The sequence below is a fragment of the Mustelus asterias genome, chromosome 5 (assembly GCF_964213995.1).
Source record: "Mustelus asterias chromosome 5, sMusAst1.hap1.1, whole genome shotgun sequence".
In the NCBI taxonomy this organism is placed as follows: Eukaryota; Metazoa; Chordata; class Chondrichthyes; order Carcharhiniformes; family Triakidae; genus Mustelus; species Mustelus asterias.
The window spans coordinates 110205756-110229812 of record NC_135805.1 but is presented as its reverse complement, the minus strand read 5'-3'; the positions used below and the strand labels follow the sequence as shown (position 1 = coordinate 110229812).

Here is a 24057-nt window from a genome sequence, read left to right as displayed (position 1 = left end):
TCTCAGTGGTGCTTCCCTTTAAGATTGCCTTTAGGAACAGAAGACTGGCTGCACCACGAGCTATCAGCACGATGACGTTTACTAGGTCCCTATTGAATGTAGAAGTAGCCAGCATCATGGATGCTGCTGTGCCATATGCTGCAGTCAGTTAAATGAGGCAGCAGCACAGAATTTATCGTGTTTGCTGTCAACCTCCACTGGAACCAGTGTGGGCAGGTCGTGAATCATGGCCTCCCGCACTTGAATTACAGAACAAACCAATTTTTAGTCGCCCTGAACGCACAGTCTCAAATATAAATGTGGCCATGTGCAAATAAAGTGACCATTACATGTGTGCATGCCATTGAAAGTGCAAAACACAACTTGCAAAATAGATTTGCATAAAGATATCATTGGTTTTGATAGATAGAAATCGGGTGGAATGTGTTGATTTCTGCACCCATATTCCTAAACCTTCCACTCAGCAGATGCAGCTCTGCACCAGGAGAGCTAATTCAGAACAATTACTCCAAAACTCCTTCTTTACGATGGTATATTTATTTGTATGTGGGAATGTTAACTTGGGCCCATGAACTTATACTTAGATGTGCCAAAGAATTAAATAGCCTTTTATTTTAGGATCAAACACCAGGTATAACATGGACTTGATGCATATCAAAGCTCCTGCCATTCTGCATGAACTTTGGCTGGAATTTTCTGATTTTCTTCAGTTAAAGTGTTGTTTCTGGCAGGAAAAGCGGTAGGCGGCCAACCATTGCCGAGCCGGGCTTTTCCACCGATTTTTCAAATACTTTACCAAAAAATACCGAAGGATTGGGTTCCAGGACCACATACTGGTGGGACAGGCTCTGATTGAGCGAGCCCCACTAGTAAGTTATTTTTCTGAAAGATCAGGACTACTTTTGAAAATATTAGAAAAACAAACGGCCCATGGAACTCCCCGCCCATGTAAAAAAAACCCTCAAGGGCCATGCCAGAGCCCTGTCTGGGCATGATTTTCTCTCCCTTGGGGGCTGTACACATCTATGTGCCTCCGGTTGGTTCTGTCCTTCAGGTACACATTGTGGGGGACCCGCTGTCATGCTTCATGTCAGTGAATGGACAGTGCAATGAGGGGGGACAATCAGATCTAAAGGCTTGATCTTGAGATTGAAATTGATGTAAATGGGAATCCGATTTTTAAAGTTGGGAAACGTCATTGGCAGGGGGCAGAAACAATTAAGCGGGAAAATCTCGCCAGCGTAAAAACCGTTTGTGACTCTCGTTTGATTCTCCGCACTCCCCCACTATCACCCCTCCACCCCCCCCTTGCCATGAAAATGGGGGTGGAAAATCCCAGCCTTTGTGTCTCAACCCTTAACCTCAGAAGAGAACTGAGGTAACATTTTCATTTCTCCTGCAATGAAACTGTTTCTCTGAACTAACATGACATTTAACTCTAACTAGTGTTGACGTTTAGTCAGTCTTGTGTTATGAAGTTACACCCACTTGTTCACTTAGCACTCGTATTGCTGGTGGGCAGTGAGGCCTTTCACCCAATTGAGAATCGGAGATTCCAAACTTTGTGTCATTGTTTCCTTGACAAGTGAAAAAGCAGAAATATTATAATAAAGAAGACTTTTACAAGGTCAGTTTAACAATAAGCTGTGGTGCTATTTAAGATTTTAACTTTTGAACAGCACCAAATCAGTTAAATATTTCCATTCTTGGGACAAGGGAAGATCATCCTCAAAGAAGAAAGGTAATTAAGGAGCTTTTACTCTTAACTGTCTGGAAAGGTTTATTTAGAGTCTGGTTAATTTGTTCTGAGGGAAGAGCACTGAGTAATTTATCTTGCTGCAGATGAAGTCTAAGTCGTATAAGAGAAAACTGTGTACATACTGCCAATTGGCACAATTACAAATGACTTCATTCAGCAACACTGGCAGTCATGTTGTGAACAGCAACACTCAGCATGTGAACTACAGCGTGACGCTAAGTAGCTGCAGACAGATAGTGAAACAGGAAACAGATGTAGGAGATCCTCCTCTTTGTGGTATGTGTGACAGCAGGATGGGAATTATGCCCATCTCTCTGACTGTGCCCTGACCCTGCCAACTTTCCCTGAGCTGGAAGAGAATGGTGGCAGGCAAAGGTAATAGTGCATGCGCACAGAGCCGTTGGCAAGATTCCCACCTGGCAAGATGGAGCCTGCCAATGCTTGGGCACAATTTCCCCGGTGGGTGCCACAGCATTATCACCAGTGTGGCCCCAGGAAAGGTAGCCGGGTATTTAAAGGGTTGGTGGATCCCCAGATGACAAGCTGGGGTGGCAAGTTGCTTCAATGCATCTTGTAGATGGTATGCACTGACGCGTCAGTGGTGGAGAGAATAAATGTTCAAGGTGGTGGATGGGGTGCCAAACAAGCAGGCTGCTTTATCCTGGATGGTGTCAAGCTTCTTGAGTGTTGTTGGAGTTGCACCCATCCAGGCAAGTGGAGAGTATTCCATCACACTCCTGACTTGTTTCTTACAGATTGTGGATAGGATAGGAAAGTCAGAAGGTGAGTTACTCGCAGCAGCTGATCTGATCCTGAAACATCATATTGTGTGTTCACCCACCTCTGATCCAGATCCTGACTGATTTAAAAATCCAGTATCGTATTATTGCGCAGGAGGTAGCTGCCAATCGCACTGCTATAACAGAGCACAAGCAGAGGGCTTTGCTGCTAACATTTTGGAAGGAAACCTGAAAAGACAAGGGAGGAGGGGAGGAAAGGAAAGGAAACATGAAGATGAACAGGAGATAAGAAAAAGGGAACAGAGGAAGATGAGGCAATGGGAATGGTAATAGTTGCCTTCTGGGAGAGTAGGAAAAGACAAGAGGGAGGGCACAGAGATGATGGAAGAAGAACAATGAAATGGTGGCTCCATCACTGCCTCTCCGGAGCTGGGCAGCAAGGTAGCACAATGGTTGGTACTGCTGCCTCACAGCGCCAGGGACCCAGGTTCAAATCTCGGCTTTGGTCACTGTCTGTGTGGGGTTTGCACGTTCTCTCCAAGTCTGTGTGGGTTTACTCCGGGTGCTCCGGTTTCCTCCTACAGTCTGAAAGACGTGCTGGTTAGGAGCATTGGCCATGCTAAATTCTCCCTCAGTGAACCCGAACAGGTGCCGGAGTGTGGCGACCAGGGGATTTTCACAGTAACTGCATTGCAGTGTTAAGGTAAGCCTACTTGTGACACTAATAAAAGACTAAAATAAATTCATGCAACCTTCCTGGGACTGTTTCAAAGAGAGACAGTTACTGGGGCAAGTGAACAAAGAACAAAGAACAATACAGCACAGGAACAGGCCCTTCGGCCCTCCAAGCCCGCGCCGCTCCCCGGTCCAGGATTGAATCCTGAATCCAGGATCCCCGCCCAATTTTCCAGCCTATCTACATACCAATATCCTATCCACCGAGCTGTCCCTCACAGCTACGATGCTTTGTTCATTACAACCTATTAACTCACCCCCACCCCCCCATTCCAGACCATGTGATCTCCAGGGAGAGGCGAAAACCCAGAGTGAAAAACCCCAGGGCCAATATGGGGGGAAAAAAAATCTGGGAAATTCCTCTCCGACCCCCTGAGGCGATCGAAACGAGTCCAGGAGATCACAATGGCCCTGATCGGAAAATGCTTCCCAACCCTAGTCATTTCCACTTCCACGAACACCATATGAATTCCCTGCCCCCGAGACAGGTTCCCAACTATCCGCAGTCTCGCTCTGTACTGGCACCAGCAAGATGATCATAGAATGAAGCCATGAAACGAGAAACAAGGAACAATTAGCCCGCGCCGCTCCCTGGTCCAAACTAGACCACTCTTTTGTATCCCTCCATTCCCACTCCGTTCATATAGCTGTCTAGATAAGTCTTAAATGTTCCCAGTGTGTCCGCCTCCACCACCTTGCCCGGCAACACATTCCAGGCCCCCACGACCCTCTGTGTGAAATATGTCCTTCTGATATCTGTGTTAAACCTCCCCCCCTTCACCTTGAACCTATGACCCCTCGTGAACGTCACCACCGACCCGGGGAAAAGCTTCCCACCGTTCACCCTATCTATGCCTTTCATAATTTTATACACCTCTATTAAGTCTCCCCTCATCCTCCGTCTTTCCAAGGAGAACAACCCCAGTTTCCCCAATCTCTCCTCATAACCAAACCCCTCCATACCAGGCAACATCCTGGTAAACCTCCTCTGTACTCTCTCCAAAGCCTCCACGTCCTTCTGGTAGTGTGGCGACCAGAACTGGACGCAGTATTCCAAATGCGGCCGAACCAACGTTCTATACATCTGCAACATCAGACCCCAACTTTTATACTCTATGCCCCGTCCTATAAAGGCAAGCATGCCATATGCCTTCTTCACCACCTTCTCCACCTGTGACGTCACCTTCAAAGATCTGTGGACTTGCACACCCAGGTCCCTCTGCGTCTCTACACCCTTTATGGTTCTTCCATTTATCGTGTAGCTCCTCCCTACATTATTCCCACCAAAATGCATCACTTCGCATTTATCAGGATTGAACTCCATCTGCCATTTCCTTGCCCAAATTTCCAGCCTATCTATATCCTTCTGTAGCCTCTGACAATGTTCCTCACTATCTGCAAGTCCTGCCAGTTTTGTGTCGTCCGCAAACTTACTGATCACCCCAGTTACTCCTTCTTCCAGATCATTTATATAAATCACAAACAGCAGAGGTCCCAATACAGAGCCTTGCGGTACACCACTAGTCACAGGCCTCCAGCCGGAAAAAGACCCTTCCACTACCACCCTCTGTCTTCTATGACCAAGCCAGTTCTCCACCCATCTAGCCACCTCCCCCTTTATCCCATGGGATCCAACCTTTTTCACTAGCCTACCATGAGGGACTTTGTCAAACGCTTTACTAAAGTCCATATAGACAACATCCACGGCCCTTCCTTCGTCAACCATTTTGGTCACTTCTTCAAAAAACACCACCAGGTTAGTGAGGCATGACCTCCCTCTCACAAAACCATGTTGACTATCGTTAATGAGTTTATTCCTTTCTAAATGCGCATACATCCTATCTTTAAGAATCTTCTCCAACAACTTCCCCACCACGGACGTCAAGCTCACCGGCCTATAATTACCCGGGTTATCCTTCCTACCCTTCTTAAATAACGGGACCACAGTGGATGAGAAATGGACAGGGATCCTGGGCTCACTGTATTTTGCATTTATGTGTGCACAGTGGAGGAGAATTGCTGCCTCTTTGAGATTGATGGAGGGAGGAAAATTGGGGTTGGGTGGTTAGGTGATGACGTGATGGTATAATCATTGCCAGTCATTGACTCATTCCCCACCATTTCCAACGGGACTGCAGAAGAAAATCCAACTTGATCCCCCCTGCATTCTTTGCAAATGGGCCCTTTATTAACGATGAAGAAACCTGCAAGGTTAAGCTGAATAACATAAATAAAGCTCTCCTGCTTGAGCACTAAATACTCTTGGCGGAATTTTCCCTCGCCCTCGCTGGCAGGTTCAATGCTGGGCATAGCTTTCATGCTGGAGTGAATTTACAGCGAGACCTTTCGCTGGTACCTACTATAGTGAGCTGGAAAATCCGCCAGAGGCCAGCACGATCCTCAGTTGCATCCTGCTGATGGGACTCTGCTGGGCCCTGGGCTGATCACGTGACTCTGGATCCGGTCATTCCAGAGTTACTGGAGGATTCCCATCACCTTTTATCCGAGGAGATTGTGCTGTCACTGCAGCACAACGAGGTCAACACTGCGAGGGTGGAGTCCATGGTGGAGATCTTGGCACAGGATGTGCAGTCCATGGCAAGGGATGTCTACACCATGGTTCAGCTCATGACCTCCATGTCTGAGAGTATGAGCTCCATGGTGCAGGGCGTCAACTGCATAGAATCATAGAACCCCTACAGTGCAGAAGGAGGCCATTCGGCCCATAATTTCTGCACTGATCACAATCCCACCCAGGCCCTATCCCCTTGACCTCACATATTTACCCTGCTAATCCCCCTGACACTAGAGTCAATTTAGCATGGCCAATCCACCCAACCCACATATCTTTGGAGTGTGGGAGGAAACTATGGTACAGGCACTAGTGGGACCCTGTGCGTGTCCGTGAAAGAGGATGGTGGGGCTTCTGGACCTCTTTCCAGCTGCCCTCCATCGCATGGAGAAGCACTGGGGCCATCAAGTACCCAAAGTGATGAGGATCACCTGGTAGACAGCTCGGGACCTTCCACCCAGGACATCCCATGGGTGTCTAGCCCATCCCAATTCCCCCTCCCTATGAGCCACACACCTCCAGCCCCACTCACTGAGGAGGGCAGTGTTGCAACACCTGTGCTGCTTTATACCAGGAGCTATAAGTTCCAGGTCCACTAGGGGAAGCCCACCAAGGTTATCTCAGGCAACAGAGTGTGGAAGTCAGCAGGCCTCCTCAACCTCAGCCCTGGGGGAATCACTTCGACATAGTGCCAGGGTAAAGAAGGATAGGAGGTTATGGGCACCTAGTTAGCACGGGTGAAGGTAGTTACAAATGTAGAAGAGTCACCACTGCAAATAGTTCTAGAATAAATATTCACTTTGTTCACCCACAGAGCTTCCACCGTGTCATTTGGTGCTGAAAGCTGTGAACCCCTGCACACACACAGTGCTTCATCCCTGGTGAGTGTGAGAATGGCTGTGCTATGTCTCTCCCACACTGAAGAAACTATAGACACTCAGCTACAAGCAACCCCTCCCCAAACCCTGGAAACTCTTTCCACATCCCCATTCATTGGAAAGGACATCACTCCCACCGTCCCCACTCGCACCATCAAGTTTGGAGCATTTCAAAAGTGCAGCATTGCACCTGTGAGCCAGAGGCTGAGAGCCCGTCCACCTCAGCTAAAAGCTGAAACTTGACAGTTGAGCACTTACCCCAAAGGGGCCTGTGGTACCTGATGCTCATCTTAAACCAATTACGAAGCCACCATGGCAGAGAACATTCAGCTCTCTGTTAGGCAGGAGTCAGACATATCGCAGAGGATGAGAGGAGCATCGCTCTGTCCTCACAGCAAGTCATCATCATTCTCCCGCAGAGTCCGGCCAATGGCTTCAGTCCCGCCTCCCCGCCCATGACGACTTGCAACGTTATGGTTTGATGAGGCTGGCATCACATTCTTTCTTTTACCCATGGGGCAAGGACTTAACATGGGTTACTCCCACTCATCCCCAAAACGAGATCTTGTAAGAGCCTCCCTTGTTCGATGGCCCATTGTGGATCTGTACATTGACCTGCCTTCCTCCTCCTTGGCTTGTCATGCCCACCTCCCTCCTCAACATCCTCCTCATCCATGTGCATTGAAGTGTGAGACTTATTCTATCAAGTCTCTGCTGGTGTTGTGGCCTCCGCACAGGTTGTATCAGTCACTTTTTAAAATTTGTTCATGGGATGTAGGCATCGCTGGCTGGGCCAGCATTTATTGTCCATTGCTGAGGTCATTTAAGAGTCAACCACATTGCTGTGTCTGGAGTCATATATAGGTCAAAGCAGGTAAGGATGGCAGATTTCCTTCCCTAAAGGACATTAGTAAGCCGGATGGGTTTTTACAGCAATTGACAATGGTTTCATGGTCATCGTTAGACTTTTAATTCCAGATTTTTACTGAATTCAAGTTTCACCATCTGCCATGGTGGGATTCGTACTCAGGTTCCCAGAGCATTATGCTGGGGCTCTGCATTACTAGTCCAGTGACAATACCACTACGCCACCACTTCCTGAATGAGTACAGCTTGTCCCCAAGGAGCCATCCCTCCAGCCACTGCTCTCCCTCAAAGATGACTAGTTTTTGTGAGTGACCCAAGATACAATTGTCATTTGGCGCTCCCCGGGAAACGGGCACATGCCTGCATGATACTCCCTGGACAGCCGCAGGCCTCTGGTCCTGGGCACGTGCGGCAACAGGTCTGTGTTTCTGCTGCTGGTCAATCACGATTAGCAGAAAGGCCAACTCCACAGGCTCCATGATTCTCCTGCATCATGCACTGAAAGATTGAGAACACCACAAAGAGCTATGAGGAGTCCTACCAGAGCCCTGACCCTCATCCCTCCATGTCTCTGTAACTTCCACCCACATGCTTCCCATTCATTGAGTGAATACCTGCTCTCCCTCCCGACATCCCCTCTGACACAACAGCCACATCACCATATTCTTTCCCCTGTAAACCACCATGGCGAATAGCACTGAGCCTCCATTTCCTCATGGCATCTGTCCCACCCATTTCCCTCTCCACTTATATGGTGAAAGTGAACTCCACCCCTGGCCCCGAGCTGCACCTCTGTGTCCCCAGCTTTCTCCCTGGTGTTCTTTAAGTATTGGATGGGCTGAGCACCCAACTCCAATATCCCCCTCGGAGGTGAAGTTGCCAGGTTCCCGCTTATGTAGAGCTGTTGTAGATTGCGCTGGTGTGATGTCACACCGGTTCCTGCTGAATATTCAGTGCAGGCTCCATATCCGGAATGAGTGCTTAATAATGAGATGCTGGTGTATTGAAAAGAGGTTCCTGATGTTCCGTGGCATGTTCCTCATCACTCTGCCAGCGGGCCTGGTCCAAAATTACAAAATGTGATCTCGCCGGCGAGAATCCCATTTTTCTAAACACTCTGGATTTTGAGCCATTCCCGGAGATTCTGGGCTCAAGATTCCAATATGTTCAGTAGAGGAAGAGAACATTGCTGATGACTTTAACGGGGTAATAGTGGACATTTGGGCTGGAATTCTCCCATCCCGCCCACCACTGGAATTTTAGCGGGGAGGTTGCGGAGAATGTGAAATGTCACTGACGGTCAGGCGGGAATTTTCGGCTTTTAGACCAGTGCGGCCGGAGAATTCCGCCCTTAGTTCTTCCTTTTAAGTAAAAACCAAAGTATATCAATGAGGTTCACTGTTAAGCAGCAGAGTACTTGTGCTTAGTTTTGAACTAACGCAGCCATTTGTATTTTCAGTTTTGGTTTTTAGGACTTGTTCTGTTCCATGTCCAAAATCTTTGCCTTGTAATTTTGCTGAATGGCTATTGATCTGAGTTTTTGTTTCTTCAGTTTGAGCTACAGCACGTTTCTCATGGTGGATCAAGTGATTCTGGAGTGTTGGCCTCTCCCCAACAGGTAAACTGGTTATTGACCACCAGTGGCTCAGTTTGCAAAATGGCAATCGCACGATGATCTCTTGTTATATCATACCAAAATTGTAATTTGTGGAATAGAAAGTGCTGTGTGTTGGAATCCTGAGGGCTGAAAGCAACAGCATTGTGTGAAATAGGCTAGAATTACCAGCCCCTTTTACATTGCAACTGATTTCAACAGTATAGAATGGACCAATCTCCCAAACTTAATGTGTTCATTAATTACTCTCTCTATTCTGGCGCACGTTCGTTTTGATTATTAATTATTGCTTGGCATTGACTCATTACCTTCATGGAGTGGATTGTTATAATTAAAATATCAGCAATCCCTCAGAAAAATTCCTTTATTTCTCGTGTCCCTTGCAAACCCCCCCTTCTGTTTTCTGCCAACCTTTGGAGACCAACGGGGTGAAATTCTCTGAATGTTTAAGGAAAATCTAAATATTGAGGATGCTGCAAATCTGAAATAAAAACAGAAAATGCTGGATAAACTCTTCAGGTCTGGCAGCATCTGTGGAGTTAACACTTTGAGTCCATGTGACTCTTCCTCAGAGTTGATTTCTCTGAATGCTTTACGTGCCTGTGTGAAATTTCTTCCTTTGCTACATGAGTGGAGGTTTAAATGGGCTCACCGCTTCAGAATAATAGACAATAGAATTTCATATGAAAAGTTAAGCATTTGCATGCTAATGCTGCACAGCATGATTTGGTTCACTTTGATGCAGAACCAACAGTCCAGAATCAGTTGAGTAAAGATTCAGATTTGAGGGTGAAATTGGTCTGCACCAATGGGACAACATGGGCTCATAGTAAGTTGGCAGTCCATTTTCCACAGTAGCCTTTTCAATGTAAATGTGTATGGAAGAATACCAATTCACCATCAGCTACTTTTGAGATTCTGGCACCGATTTCATTCTTAAAGTGATAAAATGAAGAGTCTTGTGCAATCACCTTCATGCAAAATATTACCTTTGCAGTGATGATGCTTTCCTCCAGTCAGCGATCGATCTGCTTCAACTTCTAATCAAACTGATTGTTGTTTATGGTAAATTTGCCTGATAGTCAGATTGGTATGCGATTCTTTCTCCTGGGCCAGAGTTTGAACCCAGCTCAGACTGACGCAGCTAATATTTCCCCTGCTCCTGTTCAAAGTGAATTATGAAATTGTTAACCCAACCCAACATGAATGTGAACACAATAGGCACGATTCATCAATTTCTCTCAGAGTAGCCATACATTCGTTGGTGTCACGTGGAAAATCTTACATTAGTGCAGAAGGGAGCAATCTTTTGACACTGGTGTTCGGATACATTTTGTGAGACTATATAGAGACAGTTTTACTGTACATCTCCTCCTTGTTATATCAAAGCTATTACGTTTTGAGATGACACTGAATATATTTCCATCCTCCAATATGCTATCGTTGTCTTTTTTTAAATTTCTAGAACCTGACTTTAATTTCAGTCAAGGCAGGTGAACTGAAAATATGCTTTTTGTTAAATTTAAGGAGAATAGTTTCACATTTTTTTCCCCAGTTCCTAAGAATCATGAGAATGGCTGGTTAGAAAGATATAGAACTCGCACTGATACAGCGGGAGTCCTCTTTGGAGATGAGTTGAAGACTTGGGGCAGAAAGAAGTAACCTTTCCTCTTCTCTGATTATGCATCTATGAAGCACCTTGGGACATGTTTCTACTTTTAAGGTGCTATATAAATGCAAATCATTGATTTTTTTTTTGGTCTGCACTTGACTGACATAACAGATTTGGCCACATAACAATGCCTAAAATGGAAAAGCATTCCATTCCAGGGGGCTGACAGAACCTCATGCTGCTGAGCACAAGAAAAAGCTGAGAATAGCAATATTTTCTCAGGAAAATGATGAGAGACGTTTATATTTTGAGAAGAGGCATGTAACCTTTGTGAACTCCCTGATGTTGAGGGAAATAACTTTTTAAAAAGTCACAGGAGGGAAAATTTCCAGGCAACGCAAAACCCAACTCAAGGAATGTTATTTTTCTGAACTGGACTGTACACCAAGTCTGTACATCCAGTTCCCCCTCCCCATCTCAGAATCAGTTACAGTGACTATTTGTATAAATGGGGAAAATGAAGAAATTAAATGGATCATTTTCTGCAGACGGTATTTTACAACTTTGGTCGTGCGGTGCAGATTCCCTGGTGCTCACAAATTTACTGAAGAGCTTTTATTTTTGCAAATGCTACGCTCCCACGATCAGTCAGTAAATCATGAGGTTGTCCAGCTCAGTGATTGATAAACTATTCGGTGAAACAGTACAGGAATTAAGGGGAAATCAATGACTGACTGTTCCCATGAGTTTATGCATCATTAAAAGCGGATTAATGAAAGATGAATTTGCTGTGCATATTCATTATGCAGCCCATTTTATCTATCTTATGTACAGAAATAAAAACCATTTTAAGAACATGGGAAATGTTTCTCTTCTGTCATTCCTAGTCTGAAGGTGATAGCTCCCATTCTACAACAGATGGACAAGTGCTTGTGGGACTTCCACAAACGCTCCAAGGGCAATCAAAAGATCTGGAAGTAAAGCCATCTAGGGAGAAAAACTCTATTTTCCGTGCAAAGCCCATGAAGGTCAAACACCACAAACATGCAACTGGTCCTTTGGCAGAATATGGTAAGTTGCAATGTGTTTCTTGAAAACAAATGTAAGCACATTTTATTTCTTCAAGTGTTTTGTTTCCTGTAACATTGCCTGCTTGTAACTCTGCATAAGTGAATGGATTTTGAATGGGTCAAGGTCGACTCCACTATTTCAGAAACATTCGCACCTCACTACCCTGTCACAGATATGAAAAGGGGGAAAAAATTGCACACAATTTATCTAAAACACCCTTTGTGTTTTAAATCATGGCAGATAGGCTGCAATTTTATATGATTTTTATGATGCTGAGCCCTGAAATTTTCTTGCTAATTTTATGGATGGGACAGCAGTGGGGAGGACATAGCCACATTGAAAATTAAGAAGCCAGCTCTTCTCATTAATTATCAGATGGACACTGGCAGCTAATCACTGCAATCAACAATACTGTAGGATAGGCTGCGATGATGCAAAAAGGGCAACCTGCACGTGAAAATAACCTAAAGCAACAAGCATTTACAACAAAATTCCAAGATAAACACATGTTTTTAATGTTCTTCAGAAAAGAATCACACTGCAAACAGGCCAGGCTGCTGGCTTACTAATTTGCCCATTTCCTATGGGGACAGGAAGTGATGAGGTTGAAACGTGACCAAAGAATATGTATTTTGTGTTTAGACATCGTTAATGCAAGTCTTTTTCAGCAGGGCAACTATTCCTGATTGACAGGGTGGCTTTACTGTGCCCCTGTTTGTATTAATCAGGGGAAGTACATTTCCACATATGGATGTAGGTAGCATGAATTTTGCCTCCATTCTGGCTTCCAACTTCTGGTGACTTTGTTTTATGAACTTTGAGCAGAATTGGTTATGCTGTCACCTGTTCCAAAACTCTCAACTTTTATATTAAAGGCAGCCCATAGACTTACCCTTAAGAGGCTTTTAGGTTCGATTTCAGCTCATGGGGCAGAAAGTGGCAAAGTAGGCAGTGTGCTGGCAGGTAAGCTTGGCCGGTTTCAATGGCCGGGCCTCATTAGTATGCTGCTTGTGGACCTCATGAGCACAATTGCTGGGAGGTTGTCGAGTAAGTGCCTACACAGCCATAAAAATCAGGAAGTGGGTTATTGAACCAGGGAGAAAAAGAGGAAGCCTGGGGCAGGCATCCTTGTAGAGATTAAAGGAGCACTTGTACATTTCTTGGGCCGTGAGCAATAAAATGAGATTGTGATATTTTAAAGTGGAAAGGCAATCTCTGTGTAATAACTCAGGAAGCCCGACTGGAAAGGAACAGTACTTATTGTTAAACATAAAGTAAAGCCACTACACCATGGCCTACGTACATAAGTTCCAACATCAGCACAGTGATTAGCACTGCTGCATCGCAGCGCCAGGGACCCAGGTTCAATTCCCAGCTTGGGTCACTGTCTGTGTGAAGTTTGCACATTCTCCTCGTGTCTGTGTGGGTTTCCTCCAGTTGCTCCGGTTTCTTCCCACAGTCCAAAAGATATGCGGGTTAGGTTGATTGGCCATGATAAATTGCCCCTTAGTGTCAGGAGACTAGCAGGGTAAATAAGTGGGTGACAGGGATCGAGGCTGGGTGATATTGTGGTTGGTGCAGACTCGATGGGCAAATTGCCTCCTTCTGCACTGTAGGGATTCTATGATTCAATAATAGTTTTGCAGACCCTTCCCTGCCATATAAAGGGCTCAGGCAATGAGTTCCACTTGTGAAGGCCCTTGCTGTTTCCAAGGGAACTTGTATTCAACCCTTAATTGTTTAATGGCCAGCTGCGCAATAACACACAATCCGAGCCCATTGATTTATAAGCCAGGCATATCAACATTGTCAGAGGAGGAGGGGAAAGTGGAAAAAATAGACAAAGATGGAGGCATGTTCCTGACACCAGCCTTCTCCATGTCCACAGTCAATGCCGTATTCAATACAGGTGTTGTTCAAATAAAGAGAAAGAAAGAGACAACAAGTGTTAAGTTATTATTTGTCCCTGGAGGTGAAATGATACAGTAGTGGGTGGCTCTCTAATTTGAAGCACAGGATAGATTTGATTAAACTCATTCATTTGATGTAAGGAAGAGACCAGAAATTGTGACATGATTGGAATTAAATTTTGATGTCTCGAACCGTTGGGCTTAATACTTGAATCCTTTTCTCCTTAAACTAATAAGTAGTTCAGTCGCTAATTTCAGAAATACAGGCTTTATATCGATCCCTCACCTGTTTTAGGTGATTTTAAAATTCCTATGTTGAAAACTAGATATCAATATGAGGCTTTGGTGAGCTGTATTTATCTCCTTTTTATTATTCATGGTCTCTGAAAGTTAACAAAAATTTCCTTCTTCAATCAATAGAAACAGTGAAGCAGTAGCGCTGGTATGCTTTTCGTAATAGCTACCAAATCCGGAAATTCACAATACACTGGCAGAGAAAAAAACACACAAGATTTCACAAGACTTAATACAGAGGTTACAAACTTTTCATTCTGTGAGATAAAGGGGCTGATGTTCCTCAGTTTAATGCCCCCCATGTGGCCTAACTTCTGGAGAATTGGCAGAAAAAGGACTGTGACCTGTAATTCCACCTGACATGGCAACATGGTAGGCTCTTAAATGCCCTCTAGAATGGCCTAGCAAGCCACTCAGCTGTATCAAAACCTCTAAAAAGTCTCAAAGGAATGAAACCAGGTGGACCACCCAGCATCAATCTCAGCAAAACCAGCCCTGTCAACCCTGTGGAGTCCTCCATGCTAACATCTGGGGGTTTGTGCCAAAATTAGGAGAGGTGACTCACAGACTAGTCAAGTAACAGCCTGACATACTCATACTCACAGAATCATTCCTCACGGACAATAGCCAGAATTTTATGTCATGCCTGCCACGGGAATTGGAGCGGGCGAGGGGCGGAGCATGGGAAGGTCCGTTGACCTCGGGCAGGATTTTACAGTTTTGGGGTGAGCGAGGCCATAAAATCCTGCCCTATGTCCCAGACACTGCCATCCCTGGGTATGTCCTGTCCCAGGGACAGACAGACCCAGCAGTGGTGGCAGGTGGCGCAGTGCTATATAGTCAGGAGGGAATTGCCCTGGGAATCGTCAACATTGACTCTGGACACTATGAAATCTCATGGCATCAGGTCAAACATGCACGGAAACCTCCTGTTGATTACCATGTAGCACCCTCCATCCCCCCCCCTCCCCTTCCCCCACCCCAGCTAATGAATCAGTACCTGCCATGCTGAACACCACTTGGAAGAAGCACTGAGGATGCCAAGGGCACAGAATTTACTCTGGGTGGGGAACTGCTATGTCCATCATCAAGAGTGGCTCGGTAGCACCACCACAGAGCAGGAAAGTTGATTATTAAAGGACAAAGCTGCGAGACTGGGTCTGTAGCAGGTGATGCGGGAACGATCAAAAGGGAAAAACATATTTGACTTCACCCTCACCAACCTGCCTGCCGCAGATGCATCTGTCCATGGCAGTATCAGTAGAAGTGACCACCACACAGTCCCTGTGCAGACAAAGACCTGTCTTTACATTGAGGATACCCTCCAGCATGCTGTGTGGCACTATCATGCTATATAGGATAGATTTCAAACAGATCTAGCAATTCAAGACTTGGCATCCATGAGGCACTGTGGGTCATCATCAGCAGTGGAATTGTGCTCAGCCACAAACTGTAATCTCTTGGTCCGCCATATCCTCCACTCTGCCATTATCACTGAGCCAGGGGATCAACGCTGGTTTAATAAAGGATGAAGGAGGGCATATCAGGAGCAGCACCAGGCATACCTAAAAATGAGATGCCAATCTGGTGAAGCCACAACACTGGACTACTTGTTTGCTAAACAGCATAAGCAGCAAATTATACACGGAGTTAAGTGATTTCACAACTACTGGATTAGATCTAAGCTCTGCAGTCCTGCCACATCCAGCCGTGAATGGTGGTGGACAATTAAACAACTCACTGGAGGAGGAGGCTCCACAAATACCCCCATTCCCGATGATGGAGGAGCCCAGCAAATCTGTGCAAAAGAGAAGGCTGAAGCATTGACTATAATCTTCAGCCAGAGGATGCCAAGTGGATGATCCATCTCAGTCTCCTCAGGAGATCCCCAGCGTTACAAATGTCAGTCTCCAGCAAATTTGATTCTTTCCACATGATATCAAGAAATGGCTGTTAGGGATGAGCAATAAATGCTGACCTAACCAGTGAAGCCATATCCCATGCACAGTGGTTAACTCTGCTGCTTCACAGTGCCAGGGACCTGGGTTCCATTCTGGCCCTGGGTGACTGTGTGAAGGTTGCACGTTCTCGCTGTGTTTGTGTGGGTTTCCTCTGGGTGCTCCAGTTTCCTCCCACACTCCAAAGATGTGCGGTTGGGTTGATTGGCCATGCTAAATTGTCCCTTAGTGTCAGGGAGATTAGCAGGATAAATACGTGGGGTTATGGGGGTAGGGCCTTGGGTGGGATTGTTGTTGATGCAGATTATTTGGGCCGAATGGCCTCCTGCTGCACTGTAGGGATTCTATGATTCTATGAATGAGTAAAAAAAATTCCTGTTCATCTCCTCAATTCCACTGCCTCTTAATTGTTCTACAGATGGTTAAGGCTCCACAGCACTGTGCACACAACATTTTGGATTGGAACACTGATTCTTATCTGGTGGATCTGGTCTCAACAACACATTTCAAACTGCTGAATCTAAAGAAACTGCCGGGTTAAGCAAAGGTCAAATTAGGGAAGGTACCTTGCCAAATTATGCTGGGAAGAAGTGTGAGGAGGAAATACAGGATCAACATATTTTGCATTTTTGTAGAGTTTTGGTCAGAATTACATCAGCAACTAAAATATCTGTATTTCCATGGATTCAAAAGACAGAGCGAAGTTTTCTATTTCCTGCACCTGGGAATGTTGGGTTGCCTGTGCACGGTGAATACGAGAAAAGGCTGGGAGGAATGCAAGCATGGTATGAAGTCCACCCAATTTTCCATCCATTCGATTTAATAAGGGAATGGTATCCGCCCTGCCTAATTTTCCTGTATTCACTGAGTAGAAATGATCCAACCGTCACGGGTACAGCAGCTGGAAATTTTTTCCCAAAATTTGTGGGTATTTACTGAAACAAACAAGCGGTGATCCTTCTGGAAACAACAGTTGTCCGATAAATCAGACTGTTACCCAAACACACAGTGTAAATTTTGGAACATGGACTGCAAGTCTGCATTGCTTACAGTCGAGTAATAATGTACTCAAGGGACAGGTTACTTGAATAGTATTCTTCTCAATCTCTGTTAAGACCCAGGGCAGAAACTCCAAGGTGGTTTGTGAAGTTAGCCTAGACCCTAAGTTTTACATTTGATTTTGGCATGGGTGAGCAGAAGGTGTTTCACTCCAAGTATCATTCAAGTGACCCGTTAGGAAGCTTTTATCAAACAAAGTTTATTTAAAAAGGACACAGTTAAAATATAATAAAAAGAATGAGCATAACTTTTACCAATTACAAGACTTAAACTTGACACAAAATAGTCCTTAACATGTAGCTATCTCTGTTGTTCCAATGTAAAGCAACCCCATAAACGTACACCCTTCTTCAGATTAAGTTAGCACTAAAGCAATTTGCAGTTCTTAACACCAATGTGAATTGGTCCTTTGAATGTTGGATCAAATCTCCGAGGCTCCCCAGCCTTGGAACTTTCAGAAAGCCACCGGAGAGAGAGAGAGAGACACTGCTTTCTCCCACCAGCTTCCATTAGCAATTGAGAAGTAAAACTAAAACATGGACTTTTCTGTGAAGCATAGATGTCCCTAGCTACATGACATGACCTGTCAATCAACCTCAGTCAAGCTCCACTCAGCAATTCCAAGGGACACATTAAAACCACAGAACACTGTATTTGTCCAGATTAAAAATAAACGTGTTGTCAATTACACTGCTTCAGTAACAATAAAATACACTGGCTGCAGACATCATGGTGCCGACAAATTCCAGGGCCTGCTGGAAACATCCTGCAGAGAAACATGCTTAAAATCCATTTCTTAAAGGCACAGTACCGTCACACTTCCTTATGACACAGAGGCTGGTGCTTTCTTCAGTAGAATTCATCCCATTATTATGTAATCTAATTTTGTTGGAATATTTTACCAAAGAAGTCAACATGAACTCAGAACTATGGGGGCTGAGATTCATTCTGGTGATGAGTTGGTGCAGGTATTGAAAGGGTGACTTTGCTTTGGAAAATTTACCTGATAAACATCAACATTTCGATGGTCTACATTTAAAGGGGCATTAATTTTTCTGACACTTTTGTCTTTCATGTAACAAATGGTATACTTTCGTTATGCAAAGGTTTATGTAAGTGCATATGCAACAAGGTGACCATTATGTTTATTTGATGTAGAAGACAATGGTGTGTTTAAAGCTCAAGACACTCGGAAAGAAACTCAAGGTGCTGCTGAGGTGAGAGAAGATGCAGATATGAGGGTGGATCTACCTATTGATCAGGTTAGAATGTAAGCAATACTGTAGCTTTTGCCATTCTTTGATATGTACAGAGGTCTTTTTTCATACTTTGTAGATGCAGCCTATGAAGGTTAGAAGATGCATAGAAAGATAACAATTTCCCGTGTCTCACAAGATGGTGTTGGGTCTGTCAATAAATTATTTCAAAGCATTTTTAAATTAAGTTTTTTTAATCTTCTTTCTCCAATAGCTCATTCATACATTTGATTACCCATTTAACCAAATTTATTTTTCAAAACAGTCTGTTTGAAGAATCTATATCCTTGTTCCCTTCTGCAATACCTGACAGTTAGATAGGGTTCTGTATCAGAATAACCTAATGTTTGAATGGGGTCTGAGCTCTCCCTAACAAAACTCACTTACCTACCTCTGCTCTGTTTAGTCCTGAGAATTCACCATCTTTCTGTGGTGAGTGGCAGATGTAGGGGTCAATATCCTGTTAAATTGGAAGCTCATTGTCCCTTCTGCAAAATTAAAAAATGAATAAATCCATTGGTCAGCAAATAAATTGTATTTTTGTTTGGCTAGTGCACACAAATTGTGTTAATATATGTAAATAAATCCAAAAAACTGGAGACTGCTGTTTCCAAACAAGGATTACCATCTCCATTGACATTTAATAGCAATGTTATTGTTTGACTCCCCCTACCCCTCCAAAAACAACGGGAGGTCACCGTTACTCAGAAACTCAACTGGATCATACACATAAATGTCATGACTACTGAAAAATCTTTTAGTACTCTGAAGTAGTACTCTGTAGGACAGTCTTGACTGTCCAATTAATTTCCACCACCTTCAAAGCACAAGTCAGAAGTATGATGGAATACTCCCCATAGATGGGTACTAATGCAACAACCCTCAAGATGCTCAACTGGAACCATGGATGTACCACGGTATTTTCTTTTTATGCATTGGATGTGGGTGTTATTGCTCATTCCTAATTGCCTTTGAACTGAGTGATTTGCGAAGCCATTTAAGAGTCAGCCTCATTGTTGTGGATCTGGAAGTAAGGATGGCAGATTTCCTCCCCTAAAAGGGAATAGTGAACCAGCTATGTTTTAATGATTATCATTAAATTCTTAATTTCATTTTTTTTTACTTCACCATCTGCTGTGGTGGAATTTGAATGCAGGTCCCCAGAGTTGCTGGATTACGAGTGCAGCAATACTATTACATGACTGCCACCTTGACATATATTGCCTTTCCTTCATCACCACTTAACGGAATTATGGAACTGATGCCTAATAACACTTAGGAAGTCTTTTACCACATAGACTACAATGGTTTTAGCAGAAGGCCCAACACCACCCTCTTAACGGCAGTAAGGGATGAACCACATAAATACTATGGCTACAACAGCAGGACAGAGACCATATATGCTGTGGCAAGTAACTCACTTCCCGACTTCTAAGTCTGTCTACATCTACAAAGCACAAGTAAGGAGTGTGATGGAACACTTTCCATTTGCCTGGATGAATGCAGCTCCAACAACACTTGAGAAGCCCAACACCACCCTGGACAAAGCAGCCCACTTGATTGGCACCATTTCCACTACCCTAAAGATGCACCCCTCCACCACCGATGCAGTGGCAGCAGTATACATCATCTTTAAGATGCACTGCAGAAACTCTCCAAGGCTTCAGTGCATCTTTGAAACCTATGACCTCTACTGCCTACAAGGACAAGGGCAGCAATTGCATGGGAGCACCATCGCCTGCAAAATGCCCCCCATGTCATCATCGTCCCAACTTTGAAATATATTGCTGTTCTTTCACTGTTGCTGGGCCAATATCTTGGAACTCCCTCCCTAACAGCACTGCAAGCATGTGCACACCACTTGGACTTCAAATGGCTCACCACCACCTTCTCAAGGGCAATTAGGGATGGGCAATAAATACTGGACTTGCCAGTAGTGCCCACATCCTTTGAACAACCGAGAAATAAATGCTGGCCTGCAGCAAATCCCAGATTGTGAGGATGAGTAAAAAATAAATATCAAGTCATGATTATGAAAGGATTCTTTGAATTGAAATTCTAGTGCCCACCCTTTGTTCATCCCTCCCTACAACTCCAAACATAGTTACTAAAATATAATCCTGACATTTCTCCAGGGTTCACACATTATCAGTTAACCAATTAATCAAATCTTCTCTTGTATTCTGAATGAATTTCTGTTCTGTGAGCGTGTGAGTTTTCATTTTTCCAAAAATGCACACAAATGCATACAGTTGTGGTAATGTGGATGAAGAATATGTTACAGTGAATTCTGATTTCACTTCCATAAGTAGATTATGATCTGTGTCTTTAGTGGGCACTGACATTCATAGTTTATTGTATTTTACAGCACATACTGGTGATAATTTTGTGTTTATTTCCAGTTGATTAATTTTTGTATAATATTTGACTGACTAATACCACAGCAGATGATTCACTATGACATCTGAGCTTCCTCTCACTTCTCTCCAAGTGTGATCTAGCTGCTATTTCAAGTTTCCCCATTTTTCTGGAAGTGATTCAAGGTGCTAATTTGGCTCAACTTAATCAATGACGCTTGAAGTCAATGTAAATTTGGGATCTATTAGTGTGTGTAGCAAAGTGTATATTTCCCAAATCATCAGCCAATGTATAGCAAGACAGACACCTCTGTTACTTCAGCAGTATATGTAAGTCACATCCTGTTGTTGTAAGCTGATGGCTTACAAGCTGATAGAACAATGTTCAAGAACATCCTCAGTTTCAGAGCAGTTGCCCGGTGGGCAAATATTCATCTCCTCCATGAAATGTGGAAACAGATCTGACATATTTCCATAGTTTCCAGGCAACATAAGTGTCTGAAATACATCTGAAAGGCTCTCCAAATCATTAATTTTCCATTTGATTCATGACTTTTTAAGGAAGGATGTGGTACAACATAGGTTCACTAGATTGGTCGCTGATAGGGCTGAGAGGATTGCCTGTGATGAGACGCTGACTAAATGAAGCCGATTGTAACTGGAGTTTAGAAGAATGAGAGGTGATCTCACTGAAACATACAAGATTCTGAAGGGACTTGACAGGATACAGAGATTGCTTCTCCTGGCTGGGGCATCTAGAATACAGGAGAACAGTCTCAGGATAAGGGGCCAATCATTTAAGACTGAGATGAGGAGAAATTTCTTTATACAAAGGATTGTGAAACTTAGAAATTCTCTACCCCAGAGGGTAAGATGCTCCACCATTGAATACACTCAAGGCTGAGTTGAACAGGCCACTCAGGGAATCAAGAGATATTGGAGTAGGCAGAGAAATGGAATTGAGAGAGAAGATCAGGCATGATTGTATTGAATGGCAGAGCAGGCTCAAAGGGGTATATGGCTTACTTTTGCTCCTATTTCTTACATTCTTATATCCTTATTTATTTATTTTAGGCCAGGACAAAGTGCCCTTCAGTTCGCTGCACATGCAAAATAATTTATCTGCCCTGTTCCAAAGATGAAGTAGTCTGGTAACGGTGAATGTAAATGGCTTTCTGCACTCTGTCATATTACTCAGCATTGACTGTGATGGATGTGAAATATATACCATGGTCTAATAATTAATTCACATTGGAGTCATGAGCAAATTTAATTGAATTTTTATGTGCAGCAAATTGATAGGGCAACTGTTGGAAGCTATGTGTCTCTCAAAAATTACACTATATCTTATGAAGCAATGTTTAAATTCTAAGCACCTCTCTAAATTAATTTGAGAAACACCATGCGAAAACACATTTTTCAGCACAATTACTTCATTATGCCATATTTTGTTGATCTAAAAGATTATTTTGCAATATGGCTTTGCGAGAGAGATATTTTAAACAATGTATAAATTATCAAACAAAACTGTATATGTTGTGGGTTGAAAGAAAATGCACATTGGGTGGCATTGACTAAAGAGGTTTTTTGACTCCTATTGCTTGCACATGGTGAACCGATTAGCTGGTTGGATGAATAAAAGGTCGATTCACAAGCAAAACATTTAGTTGAACAGCTTAGGGCTGTACTCCTGGACATTAACAGGGCTGATTGTTCTGGGCTCTTTGTGCTTAGGCACTAAACAGGAACATTGCACCCAAAGCGCGTTATGTGTATCTCGTGCCAGGTCCGACTGGGTTCCTTCATCATTTAATCCCTATGTCTGGAGTCATTGCCATCTTTTCAGGCACATAGCTGCTCCTAAATGGCCTTGGAATTTGGGATTTATGGAGATTTGGCTGCTGTCAAGTCTCGATTGACCATTATAATTCTCGGGAGAGCAGTTTTTAAAAAAATGAAATGCTACGCATACCCTCAGACGTTCAGCCTGTTCCTGGAAGGTCTGAGGAGGGTAGGCCATGTCAGCATGCTAACCTTTTCAGGGAACTCCTGTGTTAGGACACCCCTGTGTATGGGCACTCAGCAAACATCATATTCAGCACTATAACCAGAAGGTTGGGAACATATTTCTCCACCCCTTTAGTTTCTTTCTGTCTGGTCTGTATCTCCTATAGATACAGGTCAGGTTCTGTTCCCATAGAACGGTCCTGACAACAGACCTGAAATCATAGGGCTGAATTTTATGTGCCCCGTTTCCCACAGGTGGGCATATTCCTGCCCATCCCCAAGCTTATAATATAGGGGATGGGCGTATGCTGAAATTGGCAGGCTGCCCATCATATTTAAATGAAGAATCAATGGTCAATGAGGTTTGTTATCAAGCTAGTTCACCCTCATAATACACAGCCTGCACCATGAAATGTTTGATGTGGGTGGTAATAGGCAGCCTGGATTTTTCACTTTTCACTTACCTGTTTAAAGGGCAGGAAGAAAGGGGATGGGGGAGGATTAGTCTTCGGGACCGGCCGTTTGCTGATCATGGGGCAGCCTCGCCCCCCCACAAGGTCGAACTCCCTTCCTACCCGCTCCCTCTCTTAAACTCAATCCCTCCCATTACCTCTCCTGCCCCTCTTCCTAACCTCCCCATCCCAAGACCCTGGACTTAGCAGCTCCAGGGGTCTGTGGGTCTTCTGTAGGTGCTGATGCTCCCCCCCGGCACTGCTGGGTCTGAGGGAGCTGCAGCCAATCGATTAGCCAAAAGCTCCAGAGGGATGGAAGTACCACTTGGCCCTCATTAATCTGCCTTGCAGCACCATATGGCTGTGGGGATATGTAGCATGGAGCAGGTCAGCTGTACACCGACTTTGAATCTGCGAGGAGGATGAACGGTAGGTTAATTAACGATTTTGAGTCGAAGACGATGTGAGGTGCACTGATTTCAATACAGCAGGAGCAGTTCCGCAATCTCTCTGCAGAGAGTTGTATTGATCAGTGTCAGGAGTTAGTTGTCCTTCTAATGCTGCAGCCCTAACTCTGGCTGCTGCTTCCGGTGAGCACAGTTCCTATTTGGCAGTGAGGGATTGTGATATTACAAGCAGTGAGAACACAGGAAGAGGCAAATGACACAGTTAAGCCTTATGAGGAGCAAGGGAGTAAAGTTTAGTGGAGCAGTGACCATAGGACTAATAATGGAAAAAGATTGTACTGTACAGTATGGTACAGAATAGGAGTGAAAGAGAGAGAGATTGCCCATTAGATCCTAAACTAGTTCTTTCCTGCACAGTTGCAGCCTGTTAGCCTCACGTGTCCAAGCGGAAGGTTATTGAACACTTAATTAACGAGAACGCTGTAAGGGTCTCCACTTGGAGACTAGG

At 44.3% G+C, this 24057-nt stretch overlaps 1 protein-coding gene across 1 annotated transcript in view; it reads left to right on the top strand.

The window, feature by feature from the left end:
* Positions 1–24057, top strand: part of dcdc2c (doublecortin domain containing 2C) — a 124475-nt gene that overhangs the window by 99803 nt on the left and 615 nt on the right. The window contains exons 7-9 of the mRNA XM_078213752.1: positions 9104–9169; positions 11666–11849; positions 18229–18332. Of these exons, the coding sequence (XP_078069878.1) occupies positions 9104–9169; positions 11666–11849; positions 18229–18332 (354 nt within the window). The remainder of the gene's footprint in view (positions 1–9103; positions 9170–11665; positions 11850–18228; positions 18333–24057) is intronic.